This window comes from Ursus americanus, chromosome 14, assembly GCF_024610735.1.
Source record: "Ursus americanus isolate L20-20 chromosome 14, mUrsAme1.1.p, whole genome shotgun sequence".
In the NCBI taxonomy this organism is placed as follows: Eukaryota; Metazoa; Chordata; class Mammalia; order Carnivora; family Ursidae; genus Ursus; species Ursus americanus.
This window is the reverse complement of record NC_142140.1, coordinates 44,531,908-44,550,349: the sequence shown is the minus strand read 5'-3', so window position 1 is coordinate 44,550,349 and position 18,442 is coordinate 44,531,908. Positions and strand designations below refer to the sequence as shown.

Here is an 18,442-nt window from a genome sequence, read left to right as displayed (position 1 = left end):
TGAGGTGGGGGAAAGAGTTCCAAGGGCTTCGACCTCCCTCAAATACCAGCTTCTTAGGAATTTTTAGAAACAAATTTTATTTTAAAGGTAATACACGTGCATGATTTTAAATGAAAACTTTACAAAAAGGTATACGAACATGAGAATGCACCCCTCCCCCCAGCTCCCTAGTTCCTGCTCCGGAGGCCACAGCTGTGACGACTGTTTCCTTCAGACACATTTGGGTAAAAGTCTTTCCGTCCCTGAATTTTGGAAAATGCACACAAATTATCAATTTCCTGCTTTTTACATTAATATTCTCAGAGGAGATTTGCCTTGGCTCCTTTAACAGTCGTATGGAATTTCCACTGTGTGGACAGGTGGACACTCAGTGAAACAGTTCCCAAGCGCGGGACACGGAGGTGGTTTCCAATTTTTTGTAACTATGAAGATGTGATGATAGATTTCCTCATTCTCTCCCCTCCCCTTACCCTTTGCCTCTTTTTTAGGAGTAAACTTTTTATTTTGGAATAATTGTAGATTTACAGAAAAGTTGCAGAGATAGTAGAGTCCCTGAATAGCCCTCATCCAACTTTTTCCGTGGTTAAGCTCTTTTACACCGTGGCTCACTCGTCAAAACTAAGAAACGAACTGTAGTACATTAAATTAATTACACTCTGGACTTCATGTGATCTTCTCACTACGTGTTTTTCTGTTCCAGGATCCAACAGGGCTGCATTGCATTTGGTCCATTATTTTGTTTTGTTGGTTTCTTTTTTAAATTTTTTAAATGTTTAAAGATTTTTATTTATTTGAGAGAGAGAGAGAGAGAGAGAGAGAGAGCACGAGCTGGGGGAGGGGCAGAGGCAGAGGGAGAAGCAGGCTCCCCACTGAGCAGGGAGTCTGATGTGGGGCTTGATCCCAGGACCCTGGGATCATGACCTGAGCCGAAGGTAGATGTTTCACCAACTGAGCCACCCAGGCGCCTCTCTCTCTCTCTCTCTCTCTCTTTTTTTTTTACAATAGTATTTATTTATTTTAGAGAGAGAGCAGGGGGAGGAGAAGAGGGAGAGGGACAAGCAGACTCTGCACTGGGCACAGAGTTCCATGTGGGGCTGGATCTCAGGACTCTGAGATCATGACCTGAGTTGAAACCAAGAGTTGGACCCTTAACTGGCTGAGCTACCCACACGCCCTTATTTATTTAGTTTTCAGTAGGCTCCACCCCCTATGTGGGTCTTGAACTTGCAACCTTGAGATCAAGAGTTGCGGGCTCTATGGACTGAGCCAGCCAGGTGCCCCTGGTCCATCATTTTGTACACATGTAAATATGGTTGTAGAAAAATTTCTAGAAGGGGAATTGATGGATCAAAGGATATGTGCACTTTTAATTTTGAGAGGTTCTAGAAAATTGCCCTTCCAAGTGGTTGTACCAATGAGCAGTCTCACCAGCACCCTGTGGAATTCCTTGTTTCTCCACAGCAGTGCCAGCACAGAGTACTTTGTAATTTGTTTTTGTTTTTATCTTTGCCAGACTCATGGGTACAAAGTGGTACCACATTGTTTTTAATTTGCATTCCTTTTCAAGGAGTGAGGTTGGGCACTTTTTTTCCCTTATATTTCTATGAATTGACTGTCTATATTCTTTGCCCATTTCTTCTACTGAGCTGTTTTTTTGAAAAATTAATTTATAAGAGCTCTTTACATAATAAGGAAATTAATTTATTCCTGGGTATAAATAACTATATGAAATAGATCTAGGAAAGTTTTGGTTAATTCTCTTGGGTTTTCTATATATAAAATCATACTGCCAAGAGATAATAATATTAGGTTGAATTGCTTCTGAGGTTTTCCTGCCCAAAATGCCAACCTGAAACTAATCTTACAGAAATAATACACAAACCCAGACTCAGACTCCAAAAAATGACTGCCCCAGGCCTCTAAAAAATGCCAATGTTATGAAAGGCAAAGAGACTGAGAAATGTTCCAGATTAGAAGAGATGAAAGACTTGACAAGTACAACGTGTGAGCCAGGATATTCTTTTGTTATAAAAGACATTATGAGAACGGTTGGCAAAGTCTGATTAAAGTCTAGATTAGATAATAGTGTTTTATCAATGTCCACTTTCTGATGTCCATAACCATACTGTGATTATGTGGGACAATGTCCTTGTTTTTAGGAAGTGCATCCTCAAGTGTTATGGGTAACAAGACATCATCTCTGCAAGTTTTTCATAAAAGGCTCAAAGAGAGAGAGAGAGAAAGAGAAAGAAAGAAGAATAAAACAAAGGTGATAACATTTGTGGAATCTGGGGGAAGAATCCAGGAATTCTTTGTACTAATCTTCCAACTTTTCTGTAAGTCTGAAGTTATGTCAAAAATAAGGTGAAAGACAAAATTCATGTGAAATCGAGCCATCTGAAATGTTGGTATTGCTATTATTTTTTACCTATATAAACAGTGCTTACATACGATCCAAACTATAAATTCCCTACTGCTTTTCTAATATTCATACCTCCCCTTTCTTTTCCTTGTCTAAGTGCATGGGCTAGTACCTCTAGAACAATATTAAATACTTGACAGTAGTCATCCTCACCTTGGCCCTCATTTTGATGGCCTTTTCAGAACTTTTCTCATTTGATCCATTAGTACGGTGAATTTTATTAGCAGACTTGTGAATATTGAGCCATCTCTGCGTCTCAGGCATAAGTCCCCTTTGTTGTGATGTATTTTCAAAATGTGTTGCTTAATTTTTTTTTGTTAACATTCCATTTGGGAGTTTCATATCCTCCTCATAGGAAGAGGGGTCTGTAGTTTTCCCATTCTGCCATCTCGGTCAATTGTCAAGGATAGGGTGGCTTGCTAAACATGTTTCCAAACACTCAATTTACAGACAAGGTAAACCGAGGCCCAGAGAGAAGTGACCCCTCCAGGTCACTCTTGAGCCAGGGCTGGACCCTAAGTCTTCAGTCTGTGGGATGAAGCAACATTGTCGTTAGAAGGCACTTAAGTCCCAAAACACTATCTCATTGTGTTAAAATGGGCCTCAGTTTCCCCGTCTGTAAAATAAGCACTAGACATCGAGTCTCCTTTCTGTAGTTTCCGTTCAGAGTGGCTCCTGGATCTAAAGCTGAGCGTTGATGGGTGTTGACGGGGCATCTCATCCAGCGTGGGCACCTCTATACTTGTTCCAGCCACAGTGTGTGCCATCCTGCCCTCAGAGCCCTCATCCTGCTGGGAGCTGACTCACCCTCGTGCGCGCCGTGCCGGCCTCCGGCAGCCCCCAGAGGGTCCTGGGCGAGAGCGCGAACGGGGGCTGGGTCGGGGTCGGGACACGGAGCGGGACCGGGGTTGCGGCACTCTGCGCTGGGGGCGCATCTCGGCTTCCAGGGCTTTACTGACAGGAAGTGGGGAGAAGCCCATCAGCACCTGGACCCCGGTCCTCCTCCCCCCTCCCCTCAGTACTCTTCCATCTTTCCTGAGAACCCCACTCCTGAGAACCCTACTCCCCAGGATCCCCTATCCTTTACCACCCGTAGCCATTCCTGGGACCTCTCCTCAGGGACTCCCAGCTCCTTTTCCTGGAGCTCCACCTGCAGATCCCCGGGTCCTCTGTCTCAGTACTTCCTTTTCCTTACATCCTTCTCTTCCGCTCCTCGCCCCTCCCTAGGGCCCTCCGTGTAAGCCCTACTCCAGGGACAAATGCCTCCAGAGTGCCGGTCCCAACGTGGAGATTCTCGCCCCCAGAGAGCCTACATCCTTCACCACCCCTAGGTTCCAACTCCAGGGTCCCCTCTTTGATTCGCCCAACACTCAACTCCCTAAGGCCCCGCCCACATGACCACACCCCTTCTCCATCCCCAGGGACCCTTCCTCTTCTTCCCCCCTGCCTGTGATGAGTGGCCGAAAGAACGAAGTCTTGCGCGCTATTGGCCACGCACCGCTCTCGTCCACCACCCCGGGCCCCGCCCTTCACTCACGCGCGTTCGCGCAGCGCCGCCTCCCGGGCTGCGCAAGCTTCGGCTTCGGCCTCGGCCGCGCGTGCGCGCTGCTGTGCCTCGTCCAACCTCCGCGCAGACTCCATGGCCGCCGCCTCCCAGCGCGCCAGGGCTTCTGCGGGCGCAGGGAGCGGGGTCAGCTCGGGTACCTAGCTCCCGCCCCGCTAACGCGGCGTTCGAGTTTACAGTCTGCATACTATTTGCAGCCGTGCCATATTTGGATTAAATCTGTGTGCTGTTTGCATTACCTTACGTGTCATTTGCAGAGTTTTTCGTGGGTTTGTATTGCTTTTGGGAGTCGTGGACACGGCCTTTGCTTATTTTGTTGTATTTGCGTTGTTTTGTGCCATTTGCGTGGCCTTTGAGTGTTATGTGCATTTCCTTCATAACTTTTCGCGTTTATTTGCGTGTCGTTTACAGTACATTTGCACCTGTGTGTGTCATTTGCGTAACCAGGAAACTTTTAGGCTCTTCCCACCCCTAGCCGTGGCCACGCGCCTTGCGCCCCAACACACCTGTGAGCGCCCCGTTCTCAGCCCCCATCTGGGTCCCCTGTGCCTTGGCCTCTTCAATCTCAGTCTTCAGCGTCATCAGTTGAGTCTGAAGCCGGCTCTGAGGAGTGGAGGGGAAGTGAGAAGGTTAGAGGGGCGGGTGGGGGCGGGGAGAGAAGAAGTGAAGTCTCCCCTCTTTCTGGGGGAGACTGAACTGACGCTGGTCACCGAGTTCCCTGAGCTTTATTTGGAATGTCCTTTGGGAGTCCTGTGGTGGTAAAACACAGAAGTGGCCTGCGGTAGGAGCGGTGACAGCTGCTCTGTCCAGGTCCACCTCCCCCCACCCCAAGCCACCGGATGTGGAAACGGTTTAGCTCTGCGGTCAGACTCCGGTTCCAATTCCAGCTACTTCTAGACTCACTGACTGGGGTTTCAAACCAATACAGGCCAGTTTGGTGGTTGACAATGATTGGGTTTCTGGAGTATGCTCCCTCAGCTATGGGAGACATTCTTCAAAACAACTGGCCTGGCCTCAGAACATCTCCCACTGAGGGGCGGGGGCAGAATTTGAACCCAGAGCCGGCTGCTCTTACCCTCAGTGGCCTCAGGCCCTTCTCTTGGGCAGGCAGGTAAAGGGTAGTGGTCTGTTTTGATTTCTAAAATTCACACAGCTCTCAACCCCTGCTGGGCCCGGTACACAGAGATATAGAGTAGTTAGTAAATGAAAGATTGGGACCTTAAGGATGTTTCTTTTGCAAGGCCCAGGGCTGGGAAGGGTTAAGAAAGAGTTTGAAGGGGTGGCCAGAGGAAAAGGGAGGACCTGGCCAGTACCTCCCCCAAGAGGCCAACTTTAGCCTCCTAATTACAGGTGACATGAATATCCCTCTCTCGAAATAGGGCTGCTGGACACTAGCTGGAGGACGTTGAGTGGGCACCCAAGGGGAGGGTTAGCACAGGGTCTCCCCAGGTGGGCCCAGGGGTCTGGGGCTTCCCTAGCCATCACCAGCTAGTAGGCTGATAGCAGAGAATCGTGGGGGCCTTCTTGGTCAGTAGGTAGACCTCAGGGGGACCTGGTACTGTAGGATTTGGAAGGGACTACGGTGCTATTCTCATTTGCCCCCCTCAGTTGAAGAATTAGGGAAACCAGTGCCCAGGGGGGCAGCTGTGGGGATGTGTGTGCACGGCCTCTCCCAATTCTGGATTCCCTAGCCCACCACCTTGCCCACCTACCTGGCGGCCCTGACAGGCCCTTAGTGCCTCCTCCAGCTCCAGACGGACTCGGTTGGCTTGGTCCAGCTGTCTGGCCAGAGCCTCCTCGTGCTGGGTAGCCTCTGCCAGCTTTCTCCGCAGTTCCTCGACCTCAGGTGCCAGGTCCCTGGGGGGCGCCGTGGCGTTGGCCCCTGGCTCTGGGCAGCGAGGTCCCCGGGAGGTCGAAGAGGCCAGATTCCAGGCCAGCAGGGCCGCCCCGGCTGCTGCGGCCGCCAGGAACACCGCAGCCCCGCACAGGGCTAGCACCCGCCACGCGCGTCCCGGCTCTGGCCCCAGCTCGGCCATGCCGCCGTCCACAGCTCTGGACCCAGACAGCCACGAGCATTTAATTGGCACCTTGGGGCGCCAGGGACACCCACGGTTCCGCCCCGCCCGGCCATGGCTTCCCGAGTCCTTTGGGAGGGGCTGGACCCCCGCCAAGGGCCAGCCTAGGCTACCGGAGCCCAGGACAGGATTGGGGGTCCTGGGTTCTAGTCCCGCCTCTGCACCCCATGTGCTGTCCTCTGAGCCTCAGAGTCTCCCCCACTCAGAAGTGAGGATGGCCTTAGCTCCTGTCCCACAGGGCGAGGGGGAACCATGTGAGCACATCCTTGCAAAGCACCCGTCTGCATTGGGGGTACTCAGCAAATCTCCCCATTCTGTTCAAGGAAAAAGTGAGGCTAAAAGATGGGAGGCTACCCGACCGACCGAGGTTGGCCTGGCTCAGGCTGCCGAGCTTTCTGTGACTGGCTGTGAGGGTCAGGGGGCCGACGCCAGAGGGGATCGGTCCCCTCTCCCTGCCCGTTCTCCACTAGGCCGCCAGGGGGCGAACTTACATCGCAAATCAGATACAGGTTAGTCTCCGACTCGCGGTTTACGTTCCTCTCAGAAGCGAAGCTCCCCTTCCTCCTCTCCCCCTCCTCCTTCCCCTCTTCTTCCTCCCCTGGTTCTCCCTTTCCTCTCCCTCCTTCTCCCCGTTCCCTTCCTCCTCCTCCTCTTTTCATCTCCTCCAGGCCCTCCTCCATTTCCTTCTCCCCTTCCTCCACCTCTTCCTTCTCCCTACTTCTCCCCTTTTCTTCTCCTTCCCCCTGTCTCCCTCTCCGCCATCCGTCTCCCGCCTCTTCCTCTTTCCCTCGTGTTAGGGCTGCCCGCAAAGAATTGCACAGAGTAGAGCCACAAACAGGATAGAGTTTATTCACTCTCCAAGGGGGGAGAGGGGCAGGCATGGAGCGAGTTTCTGTTAGGCTGGGCCTTTTAAGGGGTTTTAAGGATGTGAGAGGGTTGCAGCTGCGCCCGTGGGGGAGGGGGTCGACACTTGGCCCTGTAAAGCAGGAGGTGACAAGTTTTTTTGGGGGGTGGCGGGGTGGAGAGGGCTCTGTCCGGGCTTGTCTGGCATATGGGTTGCGTTCTCCTCTCGCCAGAGAAGAATATGTTTTGTAGTGGAGGTCTATTTCCTGGGAATAAGGGGCACAGTGACCTGGAAAAACAAAGAGTCAGGGCCAAGTACAGACACCCATGGTTTTGTCTGTAAGCTTGGCTGGGGAGGGGGCTTTGAATAGAACCCTTTCATTCCCTCCTGTCTTTATTTGAAATTATTCTTGATTCGGGAAAATGGGAGGTCATTCTTCTGCAACTACTTCCTGCTGAGCAGGGGCACAGAGCTGTCCTTACCCAGCGGCCAGAGGGACAAGGGTGAGGGAGATGTTGGTGGCTTCTTGCTCTCAGAGCAAGGGGGCCTGAGTGTGAGCTTGCTGAGAGACCTTAGAGACTTACCAAGGGCTGAGATTCGGCCCTTGGCCGAAAGGATGAAGGAGATTCGATATTTTAAAATACATAGTTTCAAAGTAAGGGCTAGTCCAATAACCGCCAAAGGTCCCAGGAGTGGAATGAGCCATGAGAACCAAGACCAGATATCTAGTTCCCAGGGGAACCAATCTGCCATCCCCCAGTTTATATATTGTTCCTCATCGTCCCTAGCTGAGTTGATCATTTTCTCAGGGCCGTCTAAGTCCTGACCTGACTCATTTACATAGAAGCAGCATTCCTCCACAGTAAGGCAGGAGTACCCCCCTGGTTAGCAGTCAGTAGGTCTAAAGCCAGATGATTTAGAAGAACTCCTCCTCCCAGGGAATCGGTCTGTCTCTGCGTTGCTTGGAGTGTGGAAGCCGAATCCGCTACTTTTGACTCAAGGAAAGAGAGGGTTCCAATGTTTAGATGGGATGAGCTCTTCCTCCCGTGCCTAACCCAGTTCCCATAAGGATGGCAAAGAGGATGAGGGTGGACATTGGCTCAGTTCTACGAGGGCGGGATACAAAAAGATTTGGATTTCTACCTGAGGGCCTGTTACAGCCTATGTTAAGGGTGCGAGGGCTGGTGAGTTGGGAAAGTGTTGGTCAGGAAACAGGTACATGAGGGCGCAGTGCCCCTTCCAAGTGGGGGGTAAGCCACAGAGGAAGTAGGTTTGAGAGCTGGGCTCCATGCAGGGCGACATGGTGAGTTGCCCGGTGTAAGCAAAAATCCTAGGTATGGGACAGATTGTTGATGGAGATGGGCTTTGGAGAGGGAGACTATAATCTTTGTTGTTTTGGAAGGTGAGGACGGTGATGGTGTGAGAAGCAGAAGTAGGCCCAGCAAGGCTGCAGAGGCGGTCATCCACGGGTTGGAGAGGGGTACTATTTGGAAGGGAGGGGTTGGAGAGATCTGATACCAGAGCTGGTCCAGAGAGGTAGGGGCTATCCCTAAGACCCTGGGGCCGAAGTGTCCAAGTGAACTGTGTCGGGTTAAGGCGAAAAGGTCTTGGGATTCTGGGGAGATGGAAATATTGAAAAACGTGTCTTTAAGATCTAAGACAGTGAAGTACATGGTGGTGGGTGGAATGGTGGAGAGAGGGGTGTCTGGCTTGGGGAGGACTGCCTCACTGATAATTCTGAGATCCTGAACTAGTCTATACGAACCGTCTGGTTTTTGGCCCGGAAGGCAATATTGGAGTATTGTAAGGAGAGTTAGTAGGATTTAATACATTTGAGGAAAGGAATTTGGAAATGAGGGGCTGCAAGCCTATCAAGCCCTCAGGTTTGAAAGGCTATTGGGGTTTGGAAGGGGGAAAAGGATGCTTGAGGTATATGGTGTTGGGGGTGAGGTGAGTAGCCTTAACTGGTTTGGAGGTGTCCCGCACGGACGAGGGAACTGGAGTCATAACTGGAGAGAGTGAAGTGGAAGTGGGGGATTCAGTAAGGAGTCCCAGGAACTGGGATTGGGGGTGTACGGGGTGCAGATGAAAGCACCATGACCCGGTTTGGTCCCGATGTCTCATCCTCGGAGGGGGAGAGGACAGCGTGTCAGAACAAGAAAGAGATGGCCAAACATGTGATCCCCCAGGGCACATGACAAGAGTCGGGTAGCTGAAGGGTGAGGAAGAACGCCATCACCCCCAACAACAGAGATGGGGGAGGGAAAACAGGGTCCTGGAAATTCAGGGAAATCCTGGGGTGTGTCAGTCCGTATCCTGAAGAAGTCCCAAGAGATCTGCCACCAGGGATATGGCTGATCTCCCCCCATGTTTGGGCCCTGAAGGCAGGTTTTAGGAGGTGCCCTCCCCCTACTTTGAGAATGGGGTAGTCACTCTTCCAGAGTGGTCAGCTTGGTTACAGGTGGGGCAAGAGGTTTTGGGTGGCCCTTTTTTATTTTTGTTTTTTTACTGGGACACGGTTTTGGACGAGTGGCCAGGCTTACCGCAAGTGTAACAAGCTCCTGGAGGGGGTTTGTTGAAAGTTTGGGTCAAGCCGGCACCGGAAGACTTCTAGAATAGCTCCAGTAAGGGCAGTGGCCAGGAGCTGATAAGCCTGAGATCCTTTCTTGATCTCTTTCTCTTTTCCTCTTTGATTTCCTCCTCTCTGCTGTTAAAAACCTTGAAGCCCGGGTCTAGTACTTCGGATTGAGGGGTTTGTGGGCTTTATCCAGTTTTTGAAGTTTTGTTTGTTTCTAATGTCTGGGGCCGACTGGGAGATGAAATGAATAGCCAGGGTCGATTTTCCTGTGTGAAAGTTAGGATCAAGGTCGGTGAGTTTTTGGAGTCTCAGTGAGGTGAGTGAGGAAAAGGGCAGGGTTTTTATCTATCTAATTGACCTGTTTAGAAGCTGCCCATTTCACGCCTTCTAGAAGGTGGGGACCATGTGGTCAAGTTTGACCTCGTCTCCAGAGGAGGGGTGATAATTCCAACTGGGCTTGGCCACGTGGACGGCTGCATTGCTGGAAGCACGTGGTGCAGGCTGTCTGTGGCTCAGATCATCAGCATATTCAGTAGCCTTGAGCCAAATTCTGTTTTTTTCCTCTGGGATGGTACGGTGGAGAGAATAACATATAGGTCCCCCCCACGATAAATCAGAGGAAAGGGTGAGATACTCAGATACCTTAGTGAACCTGGAGGGATTGGTTGAAAAAGAGCCAAGCTTAGATCTGATAAGAGAAAGATCTGGCGGGAAGAAGGGAATGTGGACCTGAGCCATGCCCTCTGTTTCAGCCACTTTGCCAAGAGGGAATTGGGTGGCGGGAGCATCGGGGGGGTTGGTAAGGGTGGCCAGAACCAGTGTGGGCTGGAGAAGGATCTGGACGTGGAGGCAAGGCCTGAAGGCCGGGGGGTGGGGGGGTGGGAGGGGGTGATGAAGACGAAAGGTCTTGAGGGGCAAGAGGGGAAGGAGGGGGGTCTGTGGAGGTGCCAAGGGTCACCTGCGCTGCGGGTGGGTGGAAAGGCGGAGATCGGTCCAGCAGAGTTGAAGTCTGAGTGGGGAGAACTGGGGAGAGGGAGCGGGGTCTTTGGGGAGATAGAAGGAGTATGGGGCAAACAGTGGGAAGCTCAGGATAATGAACAAGTTCAAAGAAAGCTTTGAAATGATGTTAGGGTGGCTGGTGAGCTGGGCGGCAAAGAATCACACGAAGATTAGAGCCATAAGCAGGACAAAGTTTGCTCAGTCTCCAAGGGAGGAGAGGGGCCCAACACTGAGACTTTGAGAGAGAGGTCGGGCTTGTTTCTGTTAGGCTGGGCCTTTTAGGGGCTTTAAAGCATGTGGGAGGGTTGCAGCTGTGCCCCTGGGGGAGGGTGTGTGAGAAGGGGGTCAACACTTGCCAGGTCCCATAGAGCAGGAGGTGACAAATTTCTGGGGCTCATCTGAGATGTGGGTTGCAGTCTCGCTAGGAAAGAATATGCTTTGTTGTGGTGGTCTATTTTTTCTTTTTTCTTTTTAAAATATTTTATTTATTTATTTATCAGAGAGAGAGCACAAGAAGGGGGAGCGGCAGTTGGAGGGAGAGGGAGAAGCAGGTTCCCCGCTGAACAAGGAGCCTGATGCGGGACTCCATTCCAGGACCTGGAGACCATGACCTGAGCCGAAGGCAGACGCTTCACCGACTGAGCCACCCAGGCATCCCGTGGTGGTCTATTAACTGAGAATGAGGGGCACCATGACCTGGAAAAAGAGAGAGTCGGGGCCAAGTCAGACACCTGTGAGTTTTGTCTGCAAGCTTGGCTGGGGAGGGGGCTTCGAATAGAACCCCTTCACCTTGCGAATCCCCTATGTCTTGATTTTCTCCTCGTTGACCCCTTCTGACCTCCTCTTCCAGCAAGCACATTGGCATCCCGGGGCTTCTGCGTTGGCTTTTTGCCCTACCTGACCACCCTTTCCTCTCTCTTTGTCCAGCGAACTGTTCCTTACAAGCTCCTCCCACCCCTACCCCTGACTCGAGTATCTCCTCCTCCAGAACGCTTACCCTCCCCCACTGACTCAGGCCCCTTCTGACTAACTCTGAGCTCTTCTGTAATTTTACCTTTTATGTGTTTGAGTCCCGGTTGCCTCCACCATCAGACTAGGGGAGCTCCTAAAAAGCCCGCATCTGCCACTTTCCCACTGCCACCGCATGGACGCAGTAGTTGTGCAGTAAATGTGAGTGGTGTCCTCCCCTTCCCTGTGCCCCCATTCCACAGGAAGAAACCAGAGCCCAGAGAGACCAAGTCACAGCGCAGGGTCACCCAGCAGCCTCTGGTCACTACTGGATTCCTGCTAGAGCGGGAACCCCACAGACCTGCAGGGCCCCTCTGACCTGACTTCTCAACCCTCCACGGGGTCACAGATGGTGAGGGAAAAGGGGCGTTAGGGAGTAAGAATTTCCTATCCCCTTCTAGATCCTTCTGGGCAGACTAAGAATCAAATTGACATGAGACAGATTAACAGGAGAAAATCAAGTTTAGTTTCATACATGTGGGGAATCCACATAGACGTGGAACTTCCAAAGACAGGCAAAATCAGGTATATATGTCATTCTAAACTAAAGACGGGAGGGGGGTAGGGGCCTGGGACTTCTAAGGGAAGAAATACAATTCATAGGAAGAAGAAAAGGAGTAAATGTTTAGTAAACAATTACATGCTCAGCTGCTCAGAAAGAATGGGACACAGAGGATAAAATAGGAGGCCTTCCTAGGTTTCTCCCTGTCTACCATAGCAAGTTCACGATATGACGTAGTAATCTATTGGTGAGAGCTCTCTTCCTGGGGCAGGTCCTCTGTTCAAATTCTTTTTAGGTGGGGCGCCTGCGTGGCTCAGTGGTTAACCCTCTGGTCTGCCTTCGGCTCAGGTCATGATCCCAGGGTCCTCTCAGTAGGGAGCCTGCTTCTCCCTCTCCCACTCCCCCTGCTTGTGTTCCCTCTTTTGCTGTCTCTCTCTCATCAAATAAATTAAAAAAAATGTTTAAAGAAATATTTTTAGGCAGTTGTGGGGGAGGAAGAGCTTTTCCTGAATCTGCTGGGTTTTGATTGCTTAATTAATTAATTAATTAATTTTTAAGATTTTATTTATTTATTTGAGAGAGAGGGCACGTGAGTGGTGCGGAGGGGCAGAAGGAGAGGGAGAAGCAGACTCCCTGCTGAGCAGGGAGCCCGATGCAGGGCTGGATCCCAGGACCCCAGGATCATGATCTGAGCCGAAGGTGGACCTTTAACAGACTGACCCACCCAGACACCCCTTATTTCATTTTTTAAATCAGAATATTTGATTTTTTTTAAGTAGGCTCTACGCCTAACATGGGGCTCGAACTCACGACCCTGAGATCAAGAGTCACATGCTCTACAGACTGAGACAGCCAGATGCCGCCTGATTGCTTTTTCACTCAATATAGTCTTCATGCCAAAGCAGCCCATCTTGGGGCGGTCTGCCCTTGGCCCCGAACAGGGGCATTTTTAAGAAGGAGAGAAGTTTCTACTCAGCCCTGCATAGGGGCTTGGGAGGAGAAACTGAACAGGTTGAATCCATCATATTGGGCCAACCTGTCCCCAGTCACCATGGAAACACAGCCCAGGCTCCCCCTGGGGGGGAGGGGCAGCACTGTGTGGGACATCATGGGAGCCCAAGCTGGGAGTGGGAGTTGAGGATGATGGTGGAGGTGAAGCCAGCTCAGCCCCTCCGACCAGTCTAGTAGTCACTAAGCTTTAGCAAGCGCCCTTAGCCCGAGTGATTGATTAACTAAACCTTTCTTTGTGTATTTATAGATCATGCATTCTTTCCTAGAAGGAACAAAGCACTTCTGCACCACCCTGGGAGCCAAGGACCCAGAATCCCTTGCCCAACAGTGAGCACCACAATATCTGTAGCTGGCACCTGGAAGACTGCACATCATTAAGAATTAGCACAGGCCATCGCACTCCCTTAACTGATTAACTGCCCTAAATCCCTTGAAAAATCTCTGGGCCAGGCAGAAACCCCTGGAGTTGGCTCCTGGAGAGATCGTCCGCCTTCTCCCCAGCTGGCCAGCCTCCTGAATCAAGCTCATATTCCTTTCCAGCTGGAACCCATCTCTAGAGTATCTGCCTTTCCAGGTTGGGGGAGGCCCAAGGGAGGTCACGTGAGAAGGGTTTGCTTCTGGGAATCAGAAGTTCCAATTCCCTGAGCAGCTCAGAAGTCCTGAGGAGGTCCAGGAAATTTTCCGGATTTCAGTTTCCCCATTTGAGCCCCGGGGTGGGGGGGGCAACGACAACACAACACTGTTCCCGGGGGTGAAATGACTCAGTCATCCTAGAGCACCCCCATGAACTCCTGAGCCCTCCTGCAAGCGGGGGACACAGGAGCGAGGAAAACCAGAACCTCTGCCTCTAGAGCAGAAGTTCTCACAGGAAGTGAACCCCGACACCCCCCTCCCCGCCCGCTGAACCCCGACACCCCCCTCCCCGCCCGCTGCCATGAGAGACTTGGTCATGTCTGAAGGCATTTTTTATTGTCACAATGGGAGGGGCTCCAGTGCACAGGGCAGGAAGTGGCAAGGACAACAGTTGGGAGATTCCAGAAAGAGAGAGACTTTCTCCGTGGAGAAAGGGAGATAACAGGTGGGGAAGGGTTGACAGAGCCTGGGGGGATCCGTGAAAGCTGACCAAGAGTCTATGGAGACAGAAGCTCTGAATTTGGAAGCAGCAGAGAGACTCTCTGGAGGAGGGGTTCCCAGAGCTGGGTACCGCAGGAGGAGTAAGAGTTTGGGCCAGGATGGCGGGGAGAAGCATTGTGACAAGGGCCTGGCCTGTGTGTGTCTGCAGATCCAGGTCTGAATCCCAGCCCCGAACTGTCTGTGGGATGGGATCGGGAACTTGGACAGGATGTCTCCTGCCACAGCCTGGGTTCCCCCCATTGGGCCAGGCACCAGGAGAAGATGCGGTAGGTGGGAGTAGATGGGTAGAATGCTCGGCACACGGTGAGCGCTGATGAGGGTACAGAGTCCTATACGATGAGCCCAGGGAAGAGGGCCAGGGAAGCGGTGGGATGGTACCTGCCCAAACCCTGAGGGTTCCTGGGAACATTCTGGAGCAGGGAAGCTTGGGCGTGGATGTCAATGGGGGTCCACCCTTAGCTGCAGGACAGGCCCCAGATGCCTGGGGGCGACATAATGACACTCGCTCCAGGAACTTCAGAGTAAGGTCTTTCCCCTCCAAAAGGGGCATCTACTTTTTGGAGTTTAAAGACTTCAGAAGTCGGTGAGCTTCCAGAAACCACAAAACCAAGAAATAGGTACTCCCCACCCCATGCCCTGCCCAGCTCTGGGGGGAGGCAGAGTCCGTGGGCGGGAGGGGGGGCAGGCAGCCCTGGGCCAACCCCCCTACTGGTCTATCCCGAGGCTGCTCCTTGTCCCCACCCCACTGCTATCTCACCCCCCGCCCCCAACTGTGCAGCCATGTGGCTCCCTCAGAACTGGTCTGGTCAGGGAAGCCTTGAAGGGAAAAGTCCAGGCTGTGGGCTAAGGAGATATCATAAGAGGGACTCAGGGTGGCCTGGTGGGGAGTGGAAGGCGGTCCTGCCCCGCCCCAGGCCAGCTCCCCACTCAGGGAGCCCTCTATCCCTCCATAAGACCTTTCTCTGTGCCCTGCCCACTACCCTGTAGACGGGCCACCTCCCCAGGCCCTGGCCTATCCTGGACTCTCTCCCATCCCCCCCCCCCCCGTTTTCTTCTACCCCAGGCCACTCCCCTCTTACCGGAGGTGTCAGGCCAGCAGAGCAAGGAGGCCCAGGAGCAGGTACACCGGGACCGTCAGGGGGCTGAAGGCTTGCAAGGAGCTGCCAAAGCTGGTTTCCCCTTCTTTGCTCGAGACCTCTTTCTCTTTTCTGGGGAAGATGTGGGGACCACTGAGGCAGTTGCCGGGCCTGGTTCCACCAGGTCTGGCCTTGTCACCCCTCAGAATCTCCCCTCCTCCCCCGCCAAGTCAGTGGGGAGGAGAGTGGGCAGCGGCCACTCAAGGCTTGGGTGACCAGAGCGACAAGGGTGGGATTCAAACTTGGCGCCCCAGGCAACACTCTTGGGTCCCTTCCCTCCGTGGGAGCTTTGTACTAACACTTTGCTATTGGTCAATAAACCTGCCCACCACGAAACAAAACGAAACAAAAGAAACAAAACGAAACAAAACAAAACTTTGCTCCTTGAGCAATGGGAATTTTCCAAGCAAAGGGAGTCTTGGATCTTGGGGTAGGACAGGGGTGGGGGGGGCTGGGGGGGGTGCGGTGAAAGGGGCGTGGTCAGGGGCTATGGCTCGGACCTTAGTCGCTCCACCTTCTCCAAAGCGTCCTGCAGCTCCTGCTTCAATCTCTCGATCTCTCCTAAGGTGGGAGAGAATCAGGGGGCCGTGTCAGCACAGTGGCACGGTGGCCCGGACACAGAGTGACAAGCGGCCCCATCCTTCGCCTGGCTCTACCCAGGACCTGACACCGCCTTCAGCCCTGCCCTCATGCCACCCCACCTTGGAAACCTGGAGTACTCCTTTCCCACCCTCCGCTGGATTCTGACCACTCCCTGGTGACCCCGACCCTGGGACACTCCCCCACCACCCCGGCTTCAGTGCTTGACCCACCCCTCCCGATCCCCCTTCAAGGAACCCTGGCTTTGTGCTTTCTCACCCTGAAGCTCCTTTTCTCGAATGAGCTGCTTCTGACCCCGGGCATTCTCCTTTTCCAGGGAAGCAGACAGGTTCATCTGGGACAGAGGGGAGGGTCAGAGACTGGCGTTCTGGCCTGCAGAGGAGGGTAGCTGCTGCCCTGAGTCCCGCACCTCTTCCCCAGGCCCTATGGTCAGAGGCCCGGGTCCAAACCCCTTTCAGGTTTCCCTCCAACCCTCCTTGCACCCCACTCTCCCACCTCCAAGAATGGCCACAACCTCCCACTCTCCCAGGCCACCTAAGGATGCGATCCTCGAAACAGGGGATTTGAGGCTCCCCACATGGGAATTTGGAGGCTCCCCATGCCCAAACTCTTAGACCTCGTGGGCTATTGCCCAAGATTTAGAGGTTCCCCCCCAAACCCGGAACACGGGGATTTCCAAGCCCAAGTTAGATGTTGGTGGGAGTTTCAAGGTCCCCCATCTCAGGACTCACGTGAAAGTTTCATAGTGTCTCAGGGATGCAGTGGCTGTATCAAGAGCCCCACCCTTCTTTAGATGTGGTGAAGCCCGCAGCCCAAGCCCTAGATGGGTTTTCTGCTGCCCAAGACTGGCACAGAGAGAGGAGCTTCTAGCTCTCCCATACCAGGCTGGAGATACTTCCCACATCCTAGTGGGGACCTGGGGGCATTTTAAGGCCCTGCCCCACACCAGCACCACTGAGAAAGTTTAGAGGTCCCCCAAAGCCTAGCAGAGAAATTCAACTCCCGATGTGGGGGTCCAGGGACAGTTTCAGGGTCTACCACCATCTCTGTCTAGACCTGTGGCGGCCATGCAAGCACAGGGCCCTCTTGGGGAGTTGCAGTCGCTTACCGCAGTCTGGTTACAGGTGGCAGCCTGGTCCATGGTCTCCAGTAAGTCTTGCTGGGTTTGGGTCAGCCGGAGCTCCAGGAGGCGGGTGGCATTGCAACACTCCTGCTCTGTCAGAAGGCCATCCTTGCAGGCTTTGCTGTTGACTCTGATCCCAAGGGTGATCACGGCCACTAACAGAGCCACCACCATTAGGATCAGCAAGATACACAGCCACCCCAGCCTCCCCAGCCTCTGACTTTCCAGCATTGACTCTGATTTATCAGTCACGGGCACAGGCCAATAATGGTAAAAAGTAGGTGCCATCTAGCTCTGCCCCTGGATGTAGTGAGTTTGGGCGGGGAGTCAGGACGCTGGAACCTTCCACTGGCTGGGGCTACCCCCTTATTAGCATAGGAGCCGTCCTGACCAATGACAACGTCTGGCGGAATCCTCTGACCTGGAGGCTTTTGAATGGGGTATTGGCAGTGCACTCAGGAAAGGGTTAGGCTTTCAGTTTCGATTTCCCACGGAAAAGGTGGGTTGTTTGTGCTGAATTGAAACCTTGAGCTTTTAGGGTTTGGTGGGGGGGGGCGGTGGGAGGGGATCTGTGGCTGCCTGGGACACCCCATCTCGAGTTCCTGCCCCTCTCCCGCATGGAACCGAGGGTGACAACTGCTTTTACTGAGCGTCTCATGCATGTCAGCCTCGTGTTCATGTGTCTCAGGACCCGAAGAGATGGCAGCTGTCATTGGCTCAGCTCCAAGCTGGGAAAACTGAGGCTGAGAGGTGTGTAGTAGACTAGGGGCGGGGCCTGGCTCTGACCCCAGAGGCCAGGTTTTGTGTTTAGGGTTCTCCACGGTGGTGACCCATCAGGGGTTCACTTAGCGTCCCTGCGCCCACCGGGGGGACCACAGGGAACCATGGAGAGTGTCTGAGGAGGGACTGAAAGCTGGGGAAGTGGAAGCCTATGCGGAGAGAAGCTCTCGATGTGCTCCCAGGACGCAGGCTGCAGTTCCCCGTTTGGCCACTAGGGCCGCCCCAGCCCACAAATAAGGTCTCCCAGAGCTGGTCCTGGCTCCCTCAGGGAATAGGCTCCTACTTCTAGAATCTGCCTCTGCCATCCCAGGACACCACATCAACCCTCTCAACCTCAGTTTTCCCATCTGTAAAGTGGGGCAATAACAGGAGCATCCGGGGGGAGAGCAGTGAGGAGTTTCTAGTAAAGTGCTTTGGCATCCAGTAGGCGCTCAATGGATGTGTGGGCCAGGGCAGGAGGAAAGGTGAAAAACACGGAAATATGGCCATGGAGCGAGGAGCACATTTTGAGGAAAGACAATCCAGTCCATTTGGGATACGCTGGCCCCAAAGTGCCTGGGGACTGTCCAGGGAGAGGCCTTGGAAGGGGGCTGGACCCTGGAGGGAGGCCTGAGAGGACTCAGACCGCCCTGGCCTCCTCTCCATGTGGCGAAGGGAACCAGAGCT

General features: G+C 53.0%; 2 protein-coding genes across 2 annotated transcripts; both read right to left on the bottom strand.

The window, feature by feature from the left end:
- Window positions 1-966: 966 nt before the first annotated feature.
- CCDC194 (coiled-coil domain containing 194) lies at window positions 967-6,028 on the bottom strand. Its single transcript, XM_045778683.2, has 4 exons — window positions 5,699-6,028; window positions 4,493-4,589; window positions 3,960-4,092; window positions 967-3,376 (listed from the first exon to the last, which is right to left on the bottom strand). The coding sequence occupies exons 1-4, from the start codon at window positions 6,020-6,022 to the stop codon at window positions 3,226-3,228; spliced, it is 705 nt and encodes a 234-aa protein (XP_045634639.2). The 5' UTR covers window positions 6,023-6,028; the 3' UTR covers window positions 967-3,225.
- Window positions 6,029-10,936: 4,908 nt separating this feature from the next.
- On the bottom strand, window positions 10,937-17,335 carry BST2 (bone marrow stromal cell antigen 2). The gene is made up of 5 exons (XM_045778823.2): window positions 16,982-17,335; window positions 16,132-16,207; window positions 15,774-15,834; window positions 15,217-15,345; window positions 10,937-11,178 (listed from the first exon to the last, which is right to left on the bottom strand). Exons 1-4 carry the CDS (start codon window positions 17,282-17,284, stop codon window positions 15,225-15,227), a joined length of 561 nt encoding a protein of 186 aa, XP_045634779.2. The 5' UTR covers window positions 17,285-17,335; the 3' UTR covers window positions 10,937-11,178; window positions 15,217-15,224.
- Window positions 17,336-18,442: the final 1,107 nt, after the last annotated feature.